The sequence below is a fragment of the Haematobia irritans genome, chromosome 2, assembly GCF_050003625.1.
Source record: "Haematobia irritans isolate KBUSLIRL chromosome 2, ASM5000362v1, whole genome shotgun sequence".
NCBI lineage: Eukaryota > Metazoa > Arthropoda > Insecta > Diptera > Muscidae > Haematobia > Haematobia irritans.
The window spans coordinates 111,219,377-111,242,294 of NC_134398.1; the positions used below are offsets into that span (position 1 = coordinate 111,219,377).

General features: G+C 36.6%; 1 protein-coding gene across 6 annotated transcripts in view; it reads left to right on the forward strand.

Moving 5' to 3' along the window:
* dl (REL proto-oncogene, NF-kB subunit dorsal) overlaps window positions 1–22,918 on the forward strand; it is a 221,109-nt gene that overhangs the window by 27,678 nt on the left and 170,513 nt on the right. For 4 of the 6 annotated variants that reach the window (XM_075295891.1, XM_075295887.1, XM_075295888.1 and 1 more), the window contains exon 2: window positions 5,377–5,897. The exons of 1 other annotated variant lie outside the window; for it this stretch is intronic. In XM_075295891.1, coding sequence (XP_075152006.1) covers window positions 5,876–5,897 — 22 coding nt within the window. In that variant the 5' untranslated portion in view covers window positions 5,377–5,875. The remainder of the gene's footprint in view (window positions 1–5,376; window positions 5,898–22,918) is intronic. One more of the 6 variants, XM_075295890.1, reaches the window with a different exon arrangement.

The following is a 22,918-nucleotide window of genomic DNA, read 5'->3' on the forward strand; positions in this document are numbered from 1 at the left end:
TGCAGTAAGCATTCCAAGAGTTATGCTGAGCCTTTCTCAGTTCTCGCTTGTATCCTCTCAGAATCTTCTTGTAAGCGTCCCAGTCCTCAGAAGCTCTGGTGGACTTTGCCTTGTTAAAGAGCTGCCTGCAGGATTTCCTCATATTACTTAATTCCGTAGACCACCATGGTGGTCGATGTTTCCCCCTTGGCTTTCCTCTAGGGCATGCAGCTTTCAGTGAGATGTTGAAGGCCTTAGTAATCCGCTCCACTGCGTGTTCGATATCTTGCACATTTCTCATATTTGTCTCTGTTATTTCCGGTATCATCATATTGAACGATACCCTATACCTATTCCAGTCAGCTTTCCTAACATTTGGCGGAAATATGGTCGTGGTGGTATGAACATCAAATTTGAAACTGATGTAGCGATGATCTGAGTTCACTTAAAACATGCCACTCAGATATCATTTCATTCAGTTCTTGCGAGGCCAAGGTGACGTCCAAAACCTCTTGCCTGCTTTTAGTGACAAAGGTTGGGGCATCTCCCTTGTTGCAAACTACCAGATTAGTACGCAAAATAAACTCTATTAGCGACTCTCCCCTTGCATTAGTATCACTACTTCCCCATATACTATGATGCTCATTCGCATCGCATCCCATAATGAGTTTCGTCTTTGTTTTCAGTGACTCCTCAACTAAGGTCTTTACGGCACATGGAGGCATCTCCCTGTCATGTCCCATATAGACCGAAGATACCCAATATTTGCATTTGGCTATTTCTAAATTGGCAACGACAGTGTCTGCATTGCACTTTGAAGGAAGCAGAAACAAGTTAAGCTCGTTTTTAGCAATTATACAGGCTCGAATTACATCATTACCAGTATACTGCAATAGTTTGAACCCCGGAGTACTTAATTCACATATTTTGTTTCTATAAACATATGGTTCTTGAATAAGAACTATGTCTATGTCCCCTTTCATCAGGAGAACTTTTAAGGCAGCACATGCAGCCTTACAATGATGAAGATTTATCTGGAGGATCCGTAGGACCATCGAGATTTTCAGCAACCGTCACATCAGCCGCTTCAATCGAGTCATCAAGAATGTCCTCTTCAGAGATATCGGTGACTCTCGCAATAACCATAGGTTCAACTTTGGTGAGTTCTGAGGCAGTAGAAGCCTCCTCACGCATACGGTATCTATCCATGTCTTCAACTTTGGTATCTCCCTCGACTTCGGAAGAGGATCCGCTTACTTCTGATTCAGACAGAGGCTTGTCCATTTCTGAATCCTTTAGCTGATCGTTTTTATACACCTTCATTTGGATATAATGAAAGCCATAACATACACGGCCCTGAGACTTTGCTAGATGTGGCAAAGACTGAGTGTTCAATATAAACACTGCATGCCGTCTTGGTCCATCCACTTCATCCAAACGACCTTCCAATCAGCTGTTGGAAGATCTGGATTGCATTGTTTCAGTCTATTTAAAATAGATTCAGGGTCAGGAGGGTTTGCAGGTATCCACGCATGTGCTCTAGGTCTAGCCGGTATGTCTTTCTTCTCGACTAACTCTAGAGCAGCTCCTTCCCAAACTTCACCAGTTAGTATCAGAGCAGCTTTAAAACATTCTATAGACCTCTGGTCCTCAAATGCGACTAGCTTAAATCGTCCTTGATACCAATCAGCCTCTTGGTGTCGAGGATCTGGGCCGGGAAACTTTTCCAGCACCTGTGAGTAGACGCTAGACAAAGCATTCTCAATTTCCCCCCATTTTTGCTTTGGAACCATACCGTCCAATGCTCCTTTATTTATGATAGCCATCACAAGGCTGTCTTTAGCAACTGAGGCAAACGATCGTTGATCCCTTTTGGAGGATGGCAGCTCATCCGGTGATCGTTCCCTTTTTCCAGCCTCAAGAATTCCTTGAGCCCATTTTAAGGAATCGCTTTGTTTAGCCGACAACGTGCTTGGGTCGACTGATCCTAATTTCTTTAGGATAAACAAAGATTTCTGCGTTCCTTGAATCTCTTTCGTGAGGGATTACCTCATTTTGATGGCGTTACCTTGGAAAAGGTTCGACTTGACAAATTGTCGCCACTAAAAAATACCGGCGATGCGGCATACCAAAGCCAAAATTTAAAACAAAACTGAAAAATTCTGAGATATTTTAATCTGTAAACACTAATTGCTTTAAAAACATATTCGTTTTCCTAAATCCACAAAATGGATTCCATCTTATTTTATTCTGTACCAAATATTTTTCTCCATACAATAGATACCGGAAACACATTTTTAATAAGAACATAGAAATATTCTTGATTGAGTTCTAACTGCAATAGAACAACCAAAATGCTGCGGTGGGAAGTTTACGTCCAATCTTCTATGATCGTAGTCATAAGGAAAAACATCTGTGATATTTTAATTTAGTTTTGTAATTATTTTTGAAATTATTTTAAATATTTGTTTAATGTCGTGGTGTTCCTGTGCCGTTACTTTTTACAATTTAAAATTAATTTTAAAAAATATGACAAAAGACTAAATATTTCAATAAAAAAATTCATCCCAGAAGAAGTTGGAAATCACCAACGAAACGTCGGATGTAAATATGAAATAAAGTCTTTTTATTTGCATATTGAGAGACCTTGAAAGCCCATTTTAGAACAGATCCAAAAATAACCAAAAATGCAATAATTTTCATCGAGATGTTGGTGATAAGGATAAGGAGAATGAAGGACTTTTTGAAATCGAATAATATAAACATTTTCTCAATGAATACCTATGGACCTTAGTAAGTACATAGTACATACAAAGTAACATAAGTTGAGTACATTTTCCGCAGCATTTTGGTTGTTCCTTTAAATAATGAGCATAATGAAATGAGCATAGTTTTTATTAAAAGCATTTAAAACGGAAATAATTTAGTTATTGAAAAAAAGTCCGATAGTATCGATACTATCGATTGTTTTTGTCGAAACTATCGAAAATGTCGAATTGTGCGACTATCTATAGTTTTGCAGCTCTATATAATGTTCATAATATCACAATGGACTGAATAGTCTAAGTGAGCCTGAAACTAAATCGGGTTGCCACTTTAACCATGTTCATAAACTAGCATAACATGTTTGCGGCATACATATATGTTAATATGTTAGAACATATTTTGTTTGGGACATCAGATTTTTTTTAATATAAGATGTGTGAATGCAAACATATATTAATTTAGAAATTGCCTATAAACATATATGTGTTTAGAAAGAGAGACCGAGAGAGTATAAAGAAAAACGTAAATGTTCGTGTTTGCTTGTTGACTCTTATATTTTGTTTATAAATAAATATTTGCAGTACAACATTCGAATAAATTTTTTATTTGTAATCCAACACAAGTATGAAAGGATTGGCGCCTTAAAAATATAAATGCCTAAGGTGAAACATAATATGCTTGAACAATACAAAGAATATTTTGTTTGGACAAATCCTGAAAATATATATGCTTGAAGCAGAATGTATTTGGTAGTATTTGTTAGAGAAGCGTTTTTTTGAGAGTGTGCGTGATTTCTTAAACGTAATTGTTAAACCGCTTTGTTAAAAAATATTCAATCGTATTCATTTGAATTTATGAAGATAATTACAAAATATCTTAAGATGTTTTGGATAATTATCTTAGAGATGAACCGTAGAAAAAAGTAACGGATTCGTATGATGTTAACGATTCCAAAATTGCTTAAATTTCATGATTATGAAAATTGTAACAACAATATTGAGAAAATTGTAGTCTAACGTTCTTCTTAATAGGAACATGAAATGGTATAAAATTTTGATATAATACATTTATGTCACCAGGTACTCATCTACTACAATATGACTTGACTACTTTATATTTAGGGCATACTATTGCCTTTTATGGAGCATAGTGTCCAATTATGTTCACCAAATGTGAACACTCGTGCTTAAATATATATATATATATATATATATATATATATATATATATATATATATATATATATATATATATATATATATATATATATATATATATATATATATATATATATATATATATATATATATATATATATATATATATATATATATATATATATATATATATATATATATATTATATATATATATATATATATATATATATATATATATATATATATATATAATATATATATATATAAAGGGTGATTCTTTTGAGGTTAGGATTTTCATGCATTAGTATTTGACAGATCACGTGGGATTTCAGACATGGTGTCAAAGAGAAAGATGCTCAGTATGCTTTGACATTTCATCATGAATAGACTTACTAACGAGCAACGCTTGCAAATCATTGAATTTTATTACCAAAATCAGTGCAGAAAATCCGCTTTTTTATCGACAAATTTTGTTCAGCGATGAGGCTCATTTCTGGTTGAATGGCTACGTAAATAAGCAAAATTGCCGCATTTGGAGTGAAGAGCAACCAGAAGCCGTTAAAGAACTGCCCATGCCCCGAAAAATGCACTGTTTGGTGTGGTTTGTACGCTGGTGGAATCATTGGACCGTATTTTTTCAAAGATGCTGTTGGACGCAACGTTACGGTGAATGGCGATCGCTATCGTTCGATGCTAACAAACTTTTTGTTGCCAAAAATGGAAGAACTGAACTTGGTTGACATGTGGTTTCAACAAGATGGCGCTACATGCCACACAGCTCGCGATTCTATGGCCATTTTGAGGGAAAACTTCGGAGAACAATTCATCTCAAGAAATGGACCGGTAAGTTGGCCACCAAGATCATGCGATTTGACGCCTTTAGACTATTTTTTGTGGGGCTACGTCAAGTCTAAAGTCTACAGAAATAAGCCAGCAACTATTCCAGCTTTGGAAGACAACATTTCCGAAGAAATTCGGGCTATTCCGGCCGAAATGCTCGAAAAAGTTGCCCAAAATTGGACTTTCCGAATGGACCACCTAAGACGCAGCCGCGGTCAACATTTAAATGAAATTATCTTCAAAAAGTAAATGTCATGGACCAATCTAACGTTTCAAATAAAGAACCGATGAGATTTTGCAAATTTTATGCGTTTTTTTTTTTAAAAAGTTATCAAGCTCTTAACAAGTCACCCTTTATATATATATATATATATATATATATATATATATATATATATATATATATATATATATATATATATATATATATATATATATATATATATATATATATATATATATATATATATATATATATATATATATATATATATATATATATATATATATATATATATATATATATATATATATATATATATATATATATATATATATGTATATATATATATATAACATTTATATACACATAAAAACAATCGAAATTAAATTTAACAAAAATCTCAATGCAGTGATAGCATGTATAACAGTGACCAAACTATTTTTAATGCAAGAGAATAAAAAAACAACAACAGCAAATAATAAATTAGATTAAATTAAATCTGGCTGATTTCTAATGAGTTGCTGCTGTTAGTAGTTTGCATTGCACCTTCACAATAACAGACAAACAAAAACAACAAAATATAAGCGCAATTAAATTTATTAATATGACTACCCACATAAAAAAGTTTTGAGAATGTTGGGGGTTTTGATGTAAAGTAACAAAACCAGCAACCGTTGTCACTCATACACATGTGTGATGTTATGCAAACATATATCGTGACCGGTCGTATTCAAAACATCTCTCGCTTAACTGATTGCTACAGTATTCGTGAATTTTAGTAATATTGCCCAGTTCCACATTGTTTACTGTCCATTAATGATCATAATCTGATACTCTGTACACTAACTGGCTAACAGAATTCGGACCGAAACTACTGCAGGTGGAAGCTACAATAAATCGATTTAAAGATGGAGCCAATTGAAACAATAGGTAAGTAATATACATTGTAAGAATATTTGTACACTGAGAACAGAAGCTTGCTCTTTTCCAAAGATGTTGTCTTTACTTAAATTATTTTGCTTGCTTTTGAGCTATAGATGCGGAGAATTGCACTAAGGATACGCAATTCCGTTTTAAAAAATTTAACTATTGGCTTCTCCGTCCCTTTTTTCATCTTGTAATATCAAAGTACCTTATAGAAGTGTTAACCACGAATTAAAATTCCAAATTGAAACTCGACTTCAAGTACATATTATGCAATGTTTCAAATAAAATTTGAATCCGTTTCAGCTTTATAGTCAAGTTACACAACTTTATCGAATCTAAAGACGATTTCAATACTATTGAAGATTTGTTTCCAATTTTTTAAGGTCAAATAGACCTCAGTTCTATAAATTTTTCATGTATATATACCCATTTTTAAGTCCTACCTCGAAACGGCATCATTCCTTATCGACTTTTGGTCAAAGAGAAAAACTTTGTATAGAGAAATCGTCTTGCTATGCTAGGCACAACTTGCTTACATGAAAAAAAGCATGCCCGGTTCCAAAGATTTTGTCTTTACTTTAAAAATTTCGGTATTGAGTCCGAGCCAAAGACGCGGAGAATACAAGTAAGGATAATTTTAAGACACAATTCTCTTTTAAATTTGGGTTTTGTGTACATGCATCCAGGAAGCAAATTTTAATTTTTCGCTTTTTCAGCTTTTTTTCGTCGTATGCTATTAAAGTCATTTAAGAACGAGTTAACGCCAACTTTATTTTCCTAATTAAGACTCGACTTTCAGTAGAAATTATGCTATGTTTCAAGTAAAAAACGTCTTTAAAATAAAGTTTTTAAAAACATGTCCTATATTTGAACGATTTTTTGCTTTGTAGTCAAGATGCAAAAAGGCAATAAATTTAAAGACAATTTCATTAAATTTAAAGAATTTTTCTGAATTATTAAAGTCAAGTTGACCTTAGGCCAAACATTTTTTCTTTCATGTTATGATACCCATTTTTAAGTGAAATCACTTAATTATAAGGACAATACGACTTCAGTGAAAAGTTTATCGACTTTTGGACACGGAAAAAAACTTTATATTAGAGAAATGCGTCTTCTATGCTAAGCAAAATTTACATTCGTATTTTAAAGACATGAAATATTTGACCTCACGACAATATTTTTTTCAGTGTATTTGTCGTAAGTACAAAGATTTCAAAATAGAAGTGCCTATATGTAATAGAAAATTTTTGTTAATGTGATATCACTATGAAAACAAATCGGTCTTCCACTTTAACCTAACCTACATCGAAAAGAAGTGAACTATTGTTTACAAAAAATGAACTAAACCATAGTAAGAATGACCATGATTTCACGCCAAAGATTTTTTTTTGTCGAGATAAGTTCATGATTTTCTCATAATATGCATGAACTAATATGTATTACATCACGTTATAGTTCATTATCACTACGCTGTGGGATGAATATACACATACACTAAATATTAAAAATTTTATCAATTCTATGATATTTTAGATCCACAAAAACGTGTATAGGATATAGTAGACCGAATTCAGATCTTGAGGGGGCAGAAGGTGCACTGATCATGAAAATTGCTTGAAACTGAATGTAAAATTTCCAGGTTTTACTTCTCGTAATCATTTAAATAATTGGGGTAAAAATCTATAGATTTTAGATATCAAATCAAGGCGTTATTTCATCATTTTCTTGCACACTTACAAGAGATGGTAATTATTCCTCTAAAACTCAACCCAAAATGGTTCTTATACATCCAGAATCTGATATAGTCTTCATAGGTAAAATCTTTAAATTTATCTTCGGGAAGTGTACAAGTTGAACTGATCTGCTTGGGAGAATATCTGTCATCAAACTAGAGGTGTGCACGTAAGTAATAGTTTACTCACGCTCACGCACACTCACGACAGAAAAATCATACTCACGCACACTCACGCACGATATTTTTTGGTAGGACTCACGCACACTCACGAAAAGAAAATTTGTATTCACGCACACTCACGCACGAAAACGTCGTGACTCACAAAAAACACCGTGACTCACGAAAAATACCGTGAATCACGAAAAATATTGTGACTCACGAATAATTTTATGATTAATTTACCTTACCGAAGTGTCTGAAAACATGAGCTTTATTAAATCGAGAGTGCTATTAAACTCTTAACATCTCAGGTGTCACTAGAATTGTAATTGATTTTAACTCTTAAGCGTTTTATGGTGGTGAGCAGGAATATTGTCGTGAGTGTAATTCATTACTCACGCACACTCACGAAGATATTATTTTCGTGACTCACGCTCACGTACGACATTTTGGTTTGTTAATCACGCTCACGCACACTCACGCTGTTGTCATGAGCGTGACTCACGACTCAAGCACGAATCACGAAAATGTTCGTGAGTCACGACAATTTCGTGTCACGTGCACACCTCTACATCAAACCCCAATGAAATTTTCAAAGGAAACTATTATAGTTGTTGTTTTTTGATTTCAGCTTAAAACCATGCATTGACTAAACTACAAGTGTAGCTTAACCAACAGAGGAAAATAATGTTTGTCAATTTATTTGGGCAAAGCCCTATAGACGGAATTACCACATTCCTCATCAGCATCCTCTTGGTTAAGCTACACTTGTAGTTTAGTCAATGCATGGTTTTAAGCTGAAATCAAAAAATAACAACAATGCTTAAAGAACAAAACCAACAATAAAAAAACAAAACGAAGGAAACTATTATATTTGCTTCATGGTGGTGTGTATTTAAGATTTGGACCGGTCGAACATACTTGTTTAATTTAGGTAATCCTTGGTAAACCTAACCCAACATACCGTTTGAAATTTGGAAAAAGTCGCATACTCAAAACAGGTCGCACAAAAAGTCGCATACATTTGTAAAGTAAAAAAAATATAAAGGAACAATTCTTTTAACATAAAAAGACATTTTACCAACTATCGTATCATTAAAACGTAAACTTGCAATAAAGTAAAAATGATTTTTTTTTCTTTTTCCTAAAATTAGCAGAAACGTACGCGAACGCCAACCAGTATCAATTTACCATCAGCCAATTAAAAGCTTTTAAACCAAACAAAATAACAAAAATATTTATTTTTTATACTACACTTCTAATTGAGTCTGTGAAATATATTGCACGTATGATTTGTTTATGGAAAAAATCATAGGAAAAACTTTATCAATGTCAAATTTGAACTCACTCTGACTCTATTTTGCTGGCTTTTTGGAGTGAACGACTTCTAGTAAAAATTTGTGATGATTATCAAAAATTAGTGGCACTCGAACCAGAACACCGTGTAGTTTAGGTATTGTAGGTTAGGTGTCCATTGTGATACTAAATGTGATTTACTTCTCTCTTAGTAATGAGTGCTTCTATGTAGTCCATTTTGATAAATTTGGTGAAATTTGTCAATTTTTTCTAGTATTTTAATTTTTATTACATATTCAATAAAGGGTGATACGGTCAAAATTTGGTCAAGGGAAAACGCGTGTAAATCGGTGAAATCGTTTATTTAAAAAATCAAATTAAATTTCTTTTTCAAGTTCAATTAGTATAAAATTCAGGAAAAATATTCAGTTAGGCTTTCGCTTTTCCAAATCCGAATTGCCGGGCCTCACGCTTGACACCTGCCATCAGATTTTGTACAGCCACCTTGTCCACCTTCTTCGCCGCAGAAAGCCAGTTTGCCTTGAACTGCTGCTCGTCCTTAGCAGTTTTTTTGGTCTTCTTTAGGTTCCGCTTGACAATAGCCCAGTATTTCTCAATTGGGCGGAGCTCTGGGAGGGTTCTTGTCCTTGGGAACCACCTGCACGTTGTTGGCGGCGTACCACTCCATGGCCTTTTTACCGTAATGGCAAGATGCCAAATCCGGCCAAAACAGTACGGAACAACCGTGTTTCTTCAGGAAAGGCAGCAGACGTTTATTGAAACACTCTTTCACGTAAATTTCTTGGTTGACAGTCCCGGAAACTATGAAAATGCTGCTTTTCAAGCCACAGGTACAGATGGCTTGCCAAACCAGATATTTCTTTGCGAACTTTGACAGTTATATGTGCTTGAAAATATCTGCTACCTTTCCCCTTCCTTTTGCCGTATAAAACTCCTGTCCCGGAAGCTGCTTGTAGTCGGCTTTGACGTAGGTTTCGTCGTCCATTACCACGCAGTCAAACTTCGTCAGCATCGTCGTGTACAGCCTCCGGGATCGCGCTTTGGCCGTCGTATTTTTTTTATCATCGCGATTTGGAGTCACTACCTTCTTGTAAGTCGATAGTCCGGCTCATTTTTTGGCTCGATGCACGGTTGTAGACGATACACCCAGCTTATTTGCGGCATCTCGGAGAGAGAGGTTAGGGTTTCGCTTGAAACTACCGGCAACTCTCTTTGTCGTCTCAGCGGCTTCCGGTTTTCGATTTCCCCCCGATCCAGACTTCCTGGTTGTCGACAAACGTTCCCCAAACACTTTAATTACATTTGTAACGGTTGATTTGGCAACTTTTAGCGATTTTGCCAGCTTTGCGTGCGAGTAGCTCAGATTTTCGCGATGCGCGATTTTTGATACGCTGCTCTTCTTGCTTGGATGGCATTTTGACAACTGAAGAGTGAATTCCAAAACCAAATTGGAGCAACATTCTACACACACAAAATGAGGGGTGTTCAGGTTTTTTAAATGCAAAATTTAAAGAAATACGTCAAGTTTATATTGACCAAATGTTGACCGTATCACCCTTTATGGGCTAGTTTGTGGCGATATTCCATGCCCTGAATTGAAAAATTTTGTTTGTAAATATTATTTTATTTTTATGAAGATCCCTTTTGTAATTTTTATATATTTTCCACTGTTTTTTTTTGTAATGTTAAAATGATAAACAAAACACATGTCCACAAATATACAAAATGCTGCTCTAAAAGCAAAAACACATGTTATTTTTTCAAAAGTATATTGTCTTGGTTCCGAATGTCTATTCTCTTTACTCCGAATACTCATTTTAATATTCAAATTAAATAATATTTATACTTAAGGATATCAAATTTTTGGCGAAGCCCTATTAGCATGGTAAGCGCACAGCCAAAACAAATAATGAACACATAAAACAGTTTTCCGAAACAACATACCAGCAGTTTCACAGAAATTGTTCTCTTTTGATTCTCCCGTTTCCATCTCTATTTCTTTCTCTCTCTGCCGTTCTCTGAATAAAATATCACAACATATATATGTTTACTCGAAATTTGTAAATCTATATATGTTTACATTCACACATATTATTTTTATGAAACATTCATGTCCCAAGCATAATATATTCTAACATATTAACATATCGATGCCCTAATTCCAGAGTACGCTAGGTTAGGTTAGGTTAAAGTGGCAGCCCGATTAAGATTCAGGCTCACTTAGACTATTCAGTCCATTGTGATACCACATTAACTAAAAGTACCTATTACATATGGGCACTTCTAGTTTTAACCGCTGAACCTTCTTGATTATTTTTCTTTGTTGAACCAACCAGATTGTTCCAAAAACATTAGCAGACTGCTTAAGTTAACGTTTTCCAGATCCGCCAGTAATCTGAAGCTATATGCTCCTAAAAGTTGCTTACGCTTTACACAAAATGCAGGACACTCACACAAGAGGTGTTTAATTGATTCTTTTTCCTCCGCATCATGACAGCTCATACAATAGTCATTATACTTCGTGCCAATAGTTTTTGCAAAATCTCCTATCAGGCAGCGACCCGTTATAGCAGATATCAGGAGTGATATCTGACGTCTCGAGAACACTAGCATATCTAGTGTGCGGTTTAAGTTTAAATGGGGCCATATTTGCTTGGTGTCGTTACAGCCCTTGCTATTCTCCCATCGAACATTTGCCATCAAAACAGCTTTCTCACGCAGCATGAGCTTGCAGGTAGCCAGGGGCATACCGACAGATTCTAGTTCCCCTGGAATATGTAAGGTAGTTCCTAGCCTTGCTAGCTCATCTGCTTCGCAGTTCCCCAGTATGTTCCTATGGCCAGGCACCCATATTAGGTGAATATTGTGCTGCTCAGCCATCTCATTGAGAGATTTGCGGCAATCGATGGCCGTTTTCGAGTTGAGGAACACAGAGTCCAAGGATTTTATTGCAGGTTGACTGTCGGAGTATATACACAGTCTCACATAAGTTTACATACCCTTGAGGTTTTTACCTTATAACTAAACATGTTTCTTGTTGTTGTTTATATTCCAGACTAAAAACATCTTCTTGAAAATGGACAAATACTTTGTTTTTCAAATTAATTTACAAAATCTAAAGCATATATATGCATATTTTATTATATTTTAATAATTAAAGAAAATACAATTTCTTAAACCGTATGTAAACTTGTGTAAGACTGTGTATTAATGCCAATATTGCTTGGAGCATTACTTCTCAGCCAATTCACCACTTCTCTTATTGCTAATATTTCAGCCTGAAAACACTACAGTGATCAGGTAATCTTTTCGCTATTCGAAGTTCCAGATCTTTAGAATATACTCCGAAACCCACTTGGCCATCCAATTTGGAGCCATCAGTGCAGAAATCTATATATCTTTTATACATTCGCCAAAGTGTAATCCACTACGTTAGGCACATCTGGCATTATTTTGAGGACCGAACTGTGACCGTAACTTTTTTCCGACCACAGCGATAGCTCACGCAACCGCACAGCCGTTGTTGCAGCTGACTGTTTGGCCAAAATGTCTAAAGACAATAGATGCAGTTTGACATTAAGGGAGTTTGTTCCTGTCTTGCTGAATGCACCTGAGATACACAAGCACGCCATACGCTGAACTTTGTCTAAACTTGTCGGCTGGTGAAGTGCCGGCCACCAGACTACAACACCATATGGCATTATAGGTCTAACCTTGCCGTGTATAGCCAATGTACAATTTTTGGTTTTAGTCCCCCCTTTTCCCTATTGCCTTTTTGCACGAGTATAAAGCTACCGTTGCTTTCCTCGCCCTTTCTTCAATATTAAGCTTAAAGTTCAGCTTCCTGTCCAAAATAACGCCAAGGTATTTTGCACACTCCCTAAAGGGAATTTCAATACCCCCTAAGGAAATGGGTCTAACCGTGGGAGTTTTGCGATCTCTGCAGTACATGGCTAGTTCTGTCTTTACAGGATTAACCCCAAGACCATTATCTTTCGCCCATTTCTCAGTCATCCGGAGGGCTCTCTGTATAATATCTCTAACTGTTGATGGGAATTTTCCCCTGACTGCTAGCGCCACATCATCTGCGTCTGCCACCACTTGTATCCTTTCTTTTTCTAGGGAAACCAGAAGGTCGTTTATAGCACCATTCCAAAGAAGAGGTGATAGAACTCCTCCTTGAGGAGTGCCTCTGTTCACATACCTTTGTATGTTTGCTTGTCCTAGTGTGGCTGAAATGCGTCTCTTCCTTAGAAGTTCGTCTAACAGCCTAAGTATACCTGGATCAACATTCAGAGTTGTCAGTCCATTTAATATCGAGCTCGGATGGACGTTATTGAACGCCCCTTCGATGTCTAGAAACGCCACGATTGTGTATTCTTTGACGGATAGTGAGCTTTCAATAGAGCTGACTAGTTCATGTAATGCGGTCTCAGTAGACCTGCCCTTCGAGTATGCATGTTGTCGTTTCGAGAGCAAACTTGAATCGACGCTAGTTCTAAGATAAATATCTATCATCCTCTCCAGACTCTTAAGTAGGAATGATGATAAGCTGAGTGGTCGGAAATCCTTCGCATTCGAGGCTTTTCCCGCTTTAGGAAACGACTTTTGATTCCCTCCACTTTCGTGGAATATATGCTAAGTTGATACATCCTATATATATCGCCGACAACCAGGGGATAATTCTGTCAGCCACAGCTTGTAACTCCGCCGGAGTAATTCCATCAGGTCCGGGGGATTTGAATGTTCCAAAGCTATTTAACGCCCATTTTATTCTAGATTCTGATACAATTTCCTCGATAGGAAACGACCGCTGAGCCACTGTGGCACCGCCAGTGCATGGTTCAACCGTCTGATTTCCGGGAAAATGTGGGTCCAATAGTACCTCCAGCGTCTCCTCACTGGACGTTGTCCAACTGCCCTCCGATGTTTTAATGAAACCTGGAGCGGAGCTCGTGGATGCTAGCACCTTCCCTAGTCTGGAAGCCTCGGACGTATTCTCAATGCTGCTGCAGTAATCATTCCAAGAGTTATGCTGAGCCTTTCTCAGTTCTCGCTTGTATCCTCTCAGATTCTTCTTGTAAGCGTCCCAATCCACAGGAGCTCTGGTGGACTTTGCTTTGTTAAAGAGCTTCCTGCACGATTTCCCCATATTACCTAACTCCGTAGACCACCACGGTGGTCGATTTTTCCCCCTTGGCTTCCCTTTAGGGCATGCAGCTTTCAGTGAAATGTTGAAGGCCTTAGTAATCCTCTCCACTGCGTGTTCGATAACTTGCACAGTGCTCATATTTGTCTCTGGTATTTCCGGTATCATCATATTGAACGATTCCCTATACCTATTCCAGTCAGCTTTCCTAACATTTGGCGGAAATATGGTCTTGGTGGTATGAATATTAAATTTGAAACTGATGTAGCGATGACCTGAGAAGCTGTGTTCACTTAAAACCTGCCACTCAGATATCATTTCATTCAGTTTTGCGAGGCCAAGGTGATGTCCGAAACCTCTTGCCTGTTTTTAGTGACAAAGGTTGGGGCATCTCCCTTGTTGCAAACTACCAGATTAGTACGCAAAATAAACTCTATTAGCGACTCTCCCCTTGCATTAGTATCACTATTTCCCCATATAATATGATGCGCATTCGCATCGCATCCCATAATGAGTTTCGTCTTTGTTTTCAGTGACTCCTCAACTAAGGTCTTCACGGCACATGGAGGCATCTCCCTGTCATGTCCCATATAGGCCGAAGATACCCAATATTTGCATTTGGCCATTTTTAAACTGGCAACGACAGTGTCTGCATTGCACATTGAAGGAAGCAGAAACAAATTAAGCTCGTTTTTAGCAATTATATAGGCTCGAATTACATCATTACCAGTATACTGCAATAGTTTGAGTACTTAATTCACGGAGTACTTAATTCACATATTTTGTTTCTATAAACATATGGTTCTTGAATAAGAACTATGTCTATGTCCCCTTTCATCTGGAGAACTTTTAAGGCAGCACATGCAGCTTTACAATGATGAAGATTTATCTGGAGGATCCGTAGGACCATTGAGATTTTCAACAACCGTCACATCAGCCGCTTCAATCGAGTCATCAAGAATATCCTCTTCAGAGATCTCGGTGACTCTCGCAATAACCATAGGTTCAACTTTGGTGAGTTCTGAGGCAGTAGAAGCCTCCTCACGCATACGGTATCTATCCATGTCTTCAACTTTGGTATCTCCCTCGACTTCGCAAGAGGATCCACTTACTTCTGATTCAGACAGAGGCTTGTCCATTTCTGAATCCTTTAGCTGATCGTTTTTATACACCTTCATTTGGATATAATGAAAGCTATAGCATACACGGCCCTGAGACTTTGCTAGATGTGGCAAAGACAGAGTGTTCAATATAACACTGCATGCCGTCTTGGTCCATCCACTTCATCCAAACGGCCAACCTTCCAATCAGCTGTTGGAAGATCTGGATTGCATTGTTTCAATCTATTTAAAATAGATTCAGGGTCAGGAGGGTTTGCAGGTATCCACGCATGTGCTCTAGGTCTAGCCGGTATGTCTTTCTTCTCGACTAACTCTAGACCAACCAGCCTCTTGGTGTCGAGGATCTGGGCCGGGAAACTTTTCCAGCACCCGTGAGTAGACGCCAGGCAAAGCATTCTCAATTTCCCTCCATTTTTGCTTTGGAACCATACCGTCCAATGCTCCTTTATTTATGATAGCCATCACAAGGATGTCTTTAGCAACTGAGGCAAACGATCGTTGATCCCTTTTGGAGGATGGCAGCTCATCCGGTGATCGTTCCCTTTTGCCAGCCTCAAGAATTCCTTCAGCCCATTTTAAGGAATCGCTTTGTTTAGCCGACAACGTGCTTGGGTCGACTGATCCTAATTTCTTTAGGATAAACAAAGCATTTCTGCGTTTCTTGAACCTCTTTCGTGAGGGATTACCTCCTTTTGATGCCGCTACCTTGGAAAAGGTTCGACTTGTCAAATTGTCGCCACCAGTCGACCCGTCTACAGGTCGACTAATTGGGCCTAACTCTTGGTCATTGCCCAAATTTATAACTCCAGTCGATACCCGTCCACTGGGCCCTGAAGTTAGCAACCCAGTGGATGTCTTTGAATTTCTCTGCATGGTGGCCTAATATCCCACCACACTTGAAATTCGTAGTAGGTACTTATTACGATGATTTTATCCGCTATTAAAAAACACGTCCGTTCCGTTCGACGTTTGAATAAAGAGTACGCTAAGTCAAAAGTTATGGTTAATATTGTACTTAGCCTGTGACTAAAGTTTTAAAAAATGTCCAATCCAAAAAGGGCAAAAAGCTTTGTTCGGTCTAAAGTGGTCTAAGTCATTTTTAGCCATGTTCTATTATCACTATTTTGAGTTCGTACATACTAAAAAAAAATTATAAAAAAAATTTGATTTTAAGACCGAAAAAAGGGAATTTCTATCTTATACGGATTTTGAGAAATTTCAAAAAACAAAATTTGAACTTGTTTCCTGTAAACTTCACTTTTTAGACTTAGTGTACTTTGGAATGTAGACGTCGATATGTGTCCCAAACATTTAATGCTAGTTTAAGAACATTCTATTTTTGCACTTAAATATATTGTGTTTGAAAATTCTGCCCGAAACACGCTTTGTTTATATCGGAACATATAAAAACATATTTTTCTAACAGTGTATATATGGGAGCTATATCTACATCTGAACCGATTTCGATTAATTTTAGCACATACACCCATAGAAAAATTATTACCATACGGGGCTTTCTCCCAATTCAGCTCCATGTCGCAATTCAGGCACTGCATCCCTCAAGTCGACTGTTGTTGCATTTGGAAGGTTTTTGTATGTCACTTGCGCATCTAATTAAAGGATGATCGAATTAAAAAACATAACTAATGCAAAAAAATATTATACTTACCTATACTTCGCCATATTCATTGAATTCATTTAATTTTCGTGATCTTATCCCAAACTATTGTTATTTACAAGCCGCATGAAAAAAACTAAACTACCAAGGCGGCAAATTCTACATATCATGTGTTACGGCGTTGAGATAGTTAATACCACAATAATACCGGATGTAAATGATTTGATACAAAGTGTTACCAAAATTAAAAAGTAACGTGAATAAATTTATTAATACCAAACTGTAATGACCACATACCGCCTTTTTTCTACCAGTGTATTGTTAGTACTATCAAAGATTAGAGTAAGCAAAGTTTGAGAAAAATCGCTTAATAAATAAGGTTTTTATGGCCAAATTTGGGGAAATCGGGCGATATCTATGGGAGCTATATTAAAATCTGAACCGATTTCAATGATATTTTGCAGACTTGAAGGGTGATAAAAAAGATTACTTTGTGCCAAATTTGGCGACAATCGGTTAGTAAAAAATGTGACACAATTTGTCGAACTATGGGCGATACATATATATGGGAGTTACACCGAAAAAAAGTTAACTATTGTTTACGAAAAATGAACTAAACGATAGTAAGAATGACCATGATTTGGCGCCAAAGATTTTTTTGTCTAAATAAGTTAATGATTTTTTTCTTATAAATTTGGTCATAAATTGCATCGTATTTAAGTTCATTATTACTACGCTATGGGAAGACTGTACTCACGCTCATTCTAAATATTCCTGCTATCCAGAAAAATTAACAATTTTTTGGGAAAACTATATTAACAAATTGGTTTCAAATAAACTGTTTGTCAGAATTGTTTGCAAAAAAGTAGAGAAATTGAGGAATCAAAGGTACAATAAGCCTATATACAACTAACAAATTTTTCGTACAATACAAGTAAATTTTCTATAACCATCAGTACTTTATTTCAAAAAATTATTATTATATTACACAAAACTATGACTTATGATATACAATAAAGGAAATATTTTTATTCGTACGTTCGATGCAGTTACTTGTCGGTAGTTAGTAATTACTTCTTCAAAATAGTAATATTCTATATTAGTGAGACTAAATTATGTTAATTAATTTCAATTTCCATGTTTTCTATCCATATGAAAGATATATGACATAAGTTGCTATATTCATTTCATTTTTATCCAATTTCATCGATTTGGCTAGTTTTTGTTGTGTGGATTTGCTTTACGAGCATCGTATGAACATCTGAAATTACAAAGTTATACCAAATATAAAAAATATTATCAAATTCTACATTGATTTTTAACTTACGGGTTTCAAGAGCATTTTCTTACAGCCAATAAGGATATCAGCTTAGTTAGCATTAAACTGTAAGAAAATTACAAAAAATTACCATTAGAAGGCCTGTCTTGCTGCAAATGAAAATAATTATTTATAATAAATTGAAATTTTGGTTTTATTGCAAACGGATGAAATACCGTTTATAGAAAAACTTACCACATTGAAAAAAATCCATCCTGTAGGTGCACTATTGGAATAATATCCATGGACTAATGGGAGATTTTGAAATTCTTCTCAGAATTATTTGAAATAAAAGATCTTATAAAATTAGACATAATTTCCACTTGTCAGTATAGCATAAAGGTGGATATTAAGTTCGAGTTTAGCCGCTAAAATCGTAATTTTCACGATTGTTTTTCTTTAATAATCCACTTTAAAGAATATAAACTTTATAAAAAAAACTTGCTTTGGGCTATTCTCCATTAAGTTATATTATAATTTGCATCGAAAACGTATGATTTTATACTTTTCTCATGGATTTATTTTTAATTTTAGTGGCTAAACTCGAACTTAGTACTCATCTTTAGTAATTGCTGTAACATAAAAACATTTAGATTCAAAAATTGGTTTCATCTCCTACCTGTGATCCAGATGTAGAGTAAATATAGATCATCCTATTACCACTCATGATGTCGTATATTTTTCATGTAAATGAATTTAAAATCAACAATAATTTTAAACGATTAACAAAAATATACTGTTCTTTAATCGGTGATTTATTTTTTAGTTCTATATTTTTTATCAACATAAAGTGATTTTATTTTCTCCACATCACAACATTCACTCCTCTGTATCTAAAAACCATTACCTCACGCAATTGTGTGTTTCCAATAAAAACCACGTATGTACTCTATAAATGCATTAGCAGAACTGAATGCAGCAATAACACTCGAAGACACAAATAGTCATAAAAGGACATATACCTGCCGAAAAGTAAAATAAAAGCAGCAAGAAAAATAACAACTCCACACACACTATCTCTTCCCGATCTCGTTATTGCACCAAAACAACTATCACCACAAAAGATACCAACAACACACAAGGAACATTCCACAAATTCATCCACACTGTCTTTAGAATCAAAACAACCAACAACAGCATAAAACACTCAATAATAGACACAAACAATCATACGACATATACACAAAATGTCTCTACAAACTACATCAAACGATTATTTCATTACTCTCTTCTCACTTAATTTTCCAGTAGCACATTTATTGATTAGTTGGAATTCTATACATAAGATAAGGAAAAATATATTCAAAATTTACGAGGAATCTATAAAAAACTAGCAAACTCGGCGAACGGAGTTTTGCTAGCTTTTCCGTAACATTTTGTTTGGTGATTAAAAGATAAAGAAAAATTTTTCAATTTGAAAAAGAAAAATTTTTCAATTTGCAAAAAATTATTTCATTTCACAGCAGTAATGAATTTATTTCGATTACAAAAATAAAGTGTTATTTAGTTGAACTTGTCTAAATGAAAGTGAATCCAAAGGAATTACTGAATCGAAGCGCTATACGTGTCCGCAAATTATTCGTTTCATTGAAGTGCTCTTTGGTAAACCACATTTTTTTGTTTTTTGGTCTAACGTTAACACAAACAAAGCGGATGGTTTCCTAACTCGTGAACACGCAACGTATAACTGACCATGTAAAAAACAATGATTTTCTAAATTTATCCCGCAAACACTAAGCGATTGGCCTTGTGACTTGTTATTGGTCATTTCGAACACAAGGCGAACTGGAAATTGCAATCTTTTGAAGTCAAACGGGAGATCTGTCGGAATCATTGGTATTCGAGGAATAAAGGGTGATACGGTCAAAATTTGGTCAAGGGAAAATGCGTGTAAATCGGTGAAATCGTTTATTTAAAAAATCAAATTAAATTTCTTTTTCAAGTTCAATTAGTATAAAATTCAGGAAAAATATACAGTTAGGCTTTCGCTTTTCCAAATCCGAATTGCCGGGCCTCACGCTTGACACCTGCCATCAGATTTTGTACAGCCACCTTGTCCACCTTCTTCGCCGCAGAAAGCCAGTTTGCCTTGAACTGCTGCTCGTCCTTGGCAGTTTTTTGGTCTTCTTTAGGTTCCGCTTGACAATAGCCCAGTATTTCTCAATTGGGCGGAGCTCTGGCGTGTTGGGAGGGTTCTTGTCCTTGGGAACCACCTGCACGTTGTTGGCGGCGTACCACTCCATGGCCTTTTTCCCGTAATGGCAAGATACCAAATCCGGCCAAAACAGTACGGAACAACCGTGTTTCTTCCGGAAAGGCAGCAGACGTTTATTCAAACACTCTTTCACGTAAATTTCTTGACAGTCCCGGAAGCTATGAAAATGCTGCTTTTCAAGCCACAGGTACAGATGGCTTGTCAAACCAGATATTTCTTTGCGAACTTTGACAGTTTTATGTGCTTGAAAATATCTGCTACCTTTCCCCTTCCTTTTGCCGTATAAAACTCCTGTCCCGGAAGCTGCTTGTAGTCGGCTTTGACGTAGGTTTCGTCGTCCATTACCACGCAGGCAAACTTCGTCAGCATCGTCGTGCACTGCCTCCGGGATCGCGCTTTGGCCGTCGTATTTGGTTTATCATCGCGATTTGGAGTCACTACCTTCTTGTAAGTCGATAGCCCGGCTCATTTTTTGGCTCGATGCACGGACGATACACCCAGCTTATTTGCGGCATCTCGGAGAGAGGGGTTAGGGTTCCGCTTGAAACTACAGGCATCTCTCTTTGTCGTCTCAGCGGCTTCCGGTTTTCGATTTCCCCCCGATCCAGACTTCCTGGCTGTCGACAAACGTTCCCCAAACACTTTAATTACATTTGTAACGGTTGATTTGGCAACTTTTAGCGATTTTGCCAGCTTTGCGTGCGAGCAGCTCGGATTTTCGCGATGCGCGAGAAAAATTTTGATACGCTGCTCTTCTTGCTTGGACGGCATTTTGATAACTGAAGAGTGAATTCCAAAATCAAAATAGGAGCAACATTCTACACGCACACACCTTCAAAATGAGGGGTGTTCAGGTTTTTTAAATGCAAAATTGAAAGAAATACGTCAAGTTTATATTGACCAAATTGTAACCGTATCACCCTTTACATACATTTTCACATGCGTACTTTCCGTTAATAGGTTAGGTTAGGTTAAAGTGGCAGCCCGATTAAGATTCAGGCTCACTTATACTATTCAGTCCATTGTGATACCACATTAACTAAAAGTACCTATTACATATGGGCACTTCTTGTTTTAACCGCTGAGCCTTCTCGATTATTTTCTTCTGTTGAACCAACCAGATTGTTCCAAGAACATTAACAGACTGCTTAAGTTAACGTTAGCCAGGTCCGCCAGTAATCTGAAGCTATATGCCCCTAAAATTTGCTTACGCCTTACACAAAATGCAGGACACACACACAAGAAGTGTTTTATTGATTCCTTTTCCTCCGCATCATGATAGTTCATACAATCGTCATTATACTTCGCGCCAATAGCTTTTGCAAAGCCGCCTATCAGGCAGCGACCCGTTATAGCAGATATCAGGAGTGATATCTGGCGTCTCGAGAACACTAGCATATCTATTGTGCGGTTTAAGTTTAAATGGGGCCATATTTGCTTGGTGTCGTTACAACCCTTGCAATTTTCCCATCGAACATTTGCCATCATGACAGCCTTCTCATGCAGTAAGAGCTTGCCAGAGGCATACCAACAGATTCTAGTTCCCCTGGAATATGTAAGGTAGTTCCTACTCTTGCTAGCTCATCTGCTTCGCAGTTCCCCGGTATGTTCCTATGGTCAGGCACCCATATTAGGTGAATATTGTGCTGCTCAGCCATCTCATTGAGAGATTTGCGGCAGTCGATGGCCGTTTTCGAGTTGAGGAACACAGAGTCCAAGGATTTTATTGCAGGTTGACTGTCTGAGTATACATTAATGCCACATAGATATAGTTCTTATTCAAGAACCATACAAATATAAGAACAAGATCTGTGAATTAAGCACTCCGGGTTTCAAACTTTTGCATAATACCGGTACCGATATAAATCGAGCATGTATAATTGCTAAAAACGAACTAAACTTGTTTCTGCTTCCTTCATTGAGCAATGCAGACACTGTCGTAGCCAGTCTAGAGATATCCACATGCAAATATTGGGTATCTTCGGTCTACATGGGACATGATAGGGAGATGCCACCCTGTGCCGTTAAGACCTTAGTTGAGGAGTCACTAAAAACAAAGACAAAACTCATTATGGGATGCGATGCAAATGCACATCATAGTATTTGGGGAAGTAGTGATACTAATGCAAGGGGAGAGTCGCTAATAGAGTTTATTTTGCGTACTAACCTGGTAGTTTGCAATAAGGGAGATGCACCAACCTTCGTCACCAGGAACAGACAAGAGGTTTTGGACGTAACGTTGACCTCTCCGGAACTGAATGATAAGATATCTGAGTGGCAAGTTTTGAGGGAACATAGCTTCTCAGATCATCGCTACATCAGTTTCAGATTGGCTGTTCGTACTTCAAAGACCATATTTCCGCCAAACGTTAGGAAAGCTGATTGGAATAGG